General features: G+C 37.3%; 1 protein-coding gene across 1 annotated transcript; it reads left to right on the top strand.

Moving 5' to 3' along the window:
- The first annotated feature begins 1118 nt into the window (after positions 1-1118).
- Positions 1119-1964, top strand: LOC149191587 (protein ANTAGONIST OF LIKE HETEROCHROMATIN PROTEIN 1-like). The gene has a single exon (XM_089406705.1). The coding sequence runs from the start codon at positions 1119-1121 to the stop codon at positions 1962-1964; it is 846 nt and encodes a 281-aa protein (XP_089262831.1).
- The last annotated feature ends 1213 nt before the right edge of the window (positions 1965-3177 follow it).

Here is a 3177-nt window from a genome sequence, read left to right as displayed (position 1 = left end):
TGTCCTGAGGACGAACCACATTAGTTGATTCGAAACGTTGACGCAATCCTTTCTTACCATGTGATTAATCCAGAAAACCTTTATCTAAATTGATGGATCACAAAAATCTTAAATCTAACATATATATATTTCAACAAATATATATAATAAGATTTTTAACCATAAAAATTAATCCCTATTGAAATTCGTAATTTATAAATAACTTTTGTTTTAATATCATAACTTATCAATAATAATAACCCAATACTCATAAATAATTTCATATAACATTTATTTATAAAACAATTTTTTAATTTAATATAAATACTTTAAAAATTTCCCAACTTTTAATTTATAATTATTATTAAAAATATTTTAAATTTGTTTATAGAATTAAATCCCTGTCAGATATATATGGATAATTAAAATAAAAAGAAAAAAAAATTATAAAAATTCTATTCACAGCCATTCACATAAATATATTACTAAAAAAAACTTCATTAAGTAACCAGCCATGACTCGGAAGGCTTTGGTTCATCGATACAAACATGGCCTGTATATAAGGAAACGCATAAAAAGTGCTTGCGCAGAGCTGACATGGTTAAGTACATGGCATGCATATCAGAAAGGAAACCCAGAAAAATAGCTTCCTCAGAACATGGTTGGGTATATGTAATCTCCCTTGAGTTCGTTCGTTCCATGGATAGTGATAGCGGTGATGACAGTATTGATAACAGAAATCTACTACTGTTTCTGATAAAGCTTTTGAATACCGTAAAATTATTGCTTCTCCACCACCTTAACTCTTCCAGTCCACCTCCATTATTTTCCCCACCGCCGCCACCATGGATTTCTCCCTCCCTGGGAAGACAATATGATGTGGGGATGGTGGCACTTCCACTGATACAAGAAGAAATGGAAACCGTCTTCTCTTCCCACGGACTTCAATCTGAACCAGAACCAGGAGCACTTCCCCCCACCATCATTGGGATACTCATACACTCAATTACTCTCATGGAACCTTCTACGACAGGTACATTGCGAGGCTCATGGATAAATCCACTTTCAGAAAATCTCTGCATGTTTCTCCTTTACTGTTTGAACATTTATGTCAAGAACTGCATCCATTTTTGGAAAAGATGAACACTTCTAAGCATGCCTGTTTCCAGAGATTTGGAATAGGAGAAGCACCTGCTTTCAAGTGTTGTAGGGAGTTGTGTAAGGTTTTGTGTACACATTACAAGCACAAGTTGTCATATCCCTCTGGGAATGAGTTGGGGAAAATCATTCATGGGTTTCAGAGCATTTCTGGTTTGCCAAACCGTGCCGGTGTCATTGATTGTATTCGTTTTGAGATTGAAAGGCCAAGAATTTCAGATGGATATGATTATTTGGATGAATCGCATATCTATTGTGTGGCTGCACAGCTTGTAGTTGATCGTAATATGCGTATCCTGAATGTCTCCACCGGTTACTCTGGGGGGTTTTCGGATTCCCATGTTCTCAAGCTCAGTAGAATGTACACTGAGGTTGTTAATAGTGGATTGTTGGATCGGCATAGTCTTTTATTGCATGGAATTGAGGTACCCTTGTATTTTATCGGTGACCTTGGGTATCCCCTTAAAACATGGTTGCTGACTCCATATTATGCCCAAAATCTGTCAGCTTGTGAAGAAGCATTCAACAGGAAACATGGACAGGTGCTTTCTATTGTGAGTATGACCTCTCATGTCTTGAAAAGATGGGGTGTCCTTGCGCAAAAGATCAGGGTTTCCATCAAAATGGCCACTGCTAATATAGGGGCCTGTTGCGTTCTGCACAATATGATGGTTGACTGGAATGAAGGGTTAGAAGTAGAAGACTATGCGCTAATCTACTCCGAACAGCCTCTGCAGGGGCCAGAACAAGGCGTTGTGGAAGTTGATTACGAAGTAGGCAGACGAATTCGGGATGCTCTTGCAGTGGAGGTGTACGGGCAAACGTAACCTCAATAGTGAGTGCATCTAGTGTATGCGACCTGCCACAGACACTATTTCCAGCATCAATTTCATCCAACTCCACACAGGTTTGTAATCCTGGTGCTTTCTTCCAGAATGGACAGTAGAACCTTCAGACTAGTTACTTAAGAGTCCTGCATATTGGAATTTGGTTTCCTTAATAATAAGTTCAGGCTCGTTGCTGTATTTGGAATTTTTGTCCGGAAAGCCCATACGTGCAACTTCGAACACTCAAATATACTAGGTTTCTCATTCCATTCATAATCTCAAGCAACTGAACAGTAAATACTGTGTCATGTTATTGTTAACTATGGCGGACTGAATTGGGTGCTTTCGCCTTTCCATTAGGAAGAACTCTGCAATGGGTTATCTTCTGAGCTGATAATATAATGATGTTCAAAGTCTGAACAAGCTTGTCTAACAATTATATTTGTTACAAAAGAGGTGACAATGTGAAATGAATAGCTTCATGAGTTAGATCTGATTCAGTGCATCTATTGTTCTATACTTGAATCAAAGTCCGCCTTAAATTACTCCAGTTGAAGTTGTGAACTCTCAAATATATCTTTTTCTTATTTGTTTATAACTATTTGTCTACACACATTCTTAGTTCTTCTAACTTGTCTTTATACCAAATCAAAACCTATGCCTTTTGTCTATATATTTTTTATGTAAGAGTGCCTAGTACTTTCACCCGATTTTCTCATCATCTGTACACTTGTGCTCGCAGAAACCACCTCTTGTCATTTGTGACGAATACAAAAGAACAATACTAAAGTTAGAAAAGATACATTAGAGTGAACTTTGGTTTTGAACTCTAAATCACGACACTTTACTCTTGAATTATTACAGTAGTCACAGCTGCTACTCTATTCAGAAGGGCAGTTAAGTAGTCTAGGAAGAACTGAAGTTCTACATGACTGAATGAAGTTCATCACTTAACCAAGTGGGTTATGTATGCTTAAATATTTTGAATGCTATAAATCTCGGAGATCCCAGGACCCTGCCCGAGTGTTTTTGAACAGACTAATGAAACCTTCAACCAAGCCTCTTAGAGTGACTAGTCGAGTGTCATGTTTGTTAGATCCCTTATGTTACAATCATAGGTTTGGAGACTTGGAAAAAGTGCGTTAAAATTGGAAACTAGGGCCAAACTCCATGTGATTCACCTTATTTATGGCAGCTGATATTTTTCCTAGAT

The sequence above is a fragment of the Pinus tabuliformis genome, chromosome 2_2 (genome assembly GCF_031772625.1).
Source record: "Pinus tabuliformis cultivar Carrire ecotype Pingquan chromosome 2_2, CPIR1, whole genome shotgun sequence".
Taxonomy (NCBI): domain Eukaryota; kingdom Viridiplantae; phylum Streptophyta; class Pinopsida; order Pinales; family Pinaceae; genus Pinus; species Pinus tabuliformis.
This window is presented reverse-complemented; position numbering and strand designations above follow the sequence as displayed.

Bases quoted from the DNA above. Each gene is read 5' to 3' on its own strand.
- LOC149191587 (XM_089406705.1), top strand. From the start codon at position 1,119: ATGAACACTTCTAAGCATGCCTGTTTCCAGAGATTTGGAATAGGAGAA.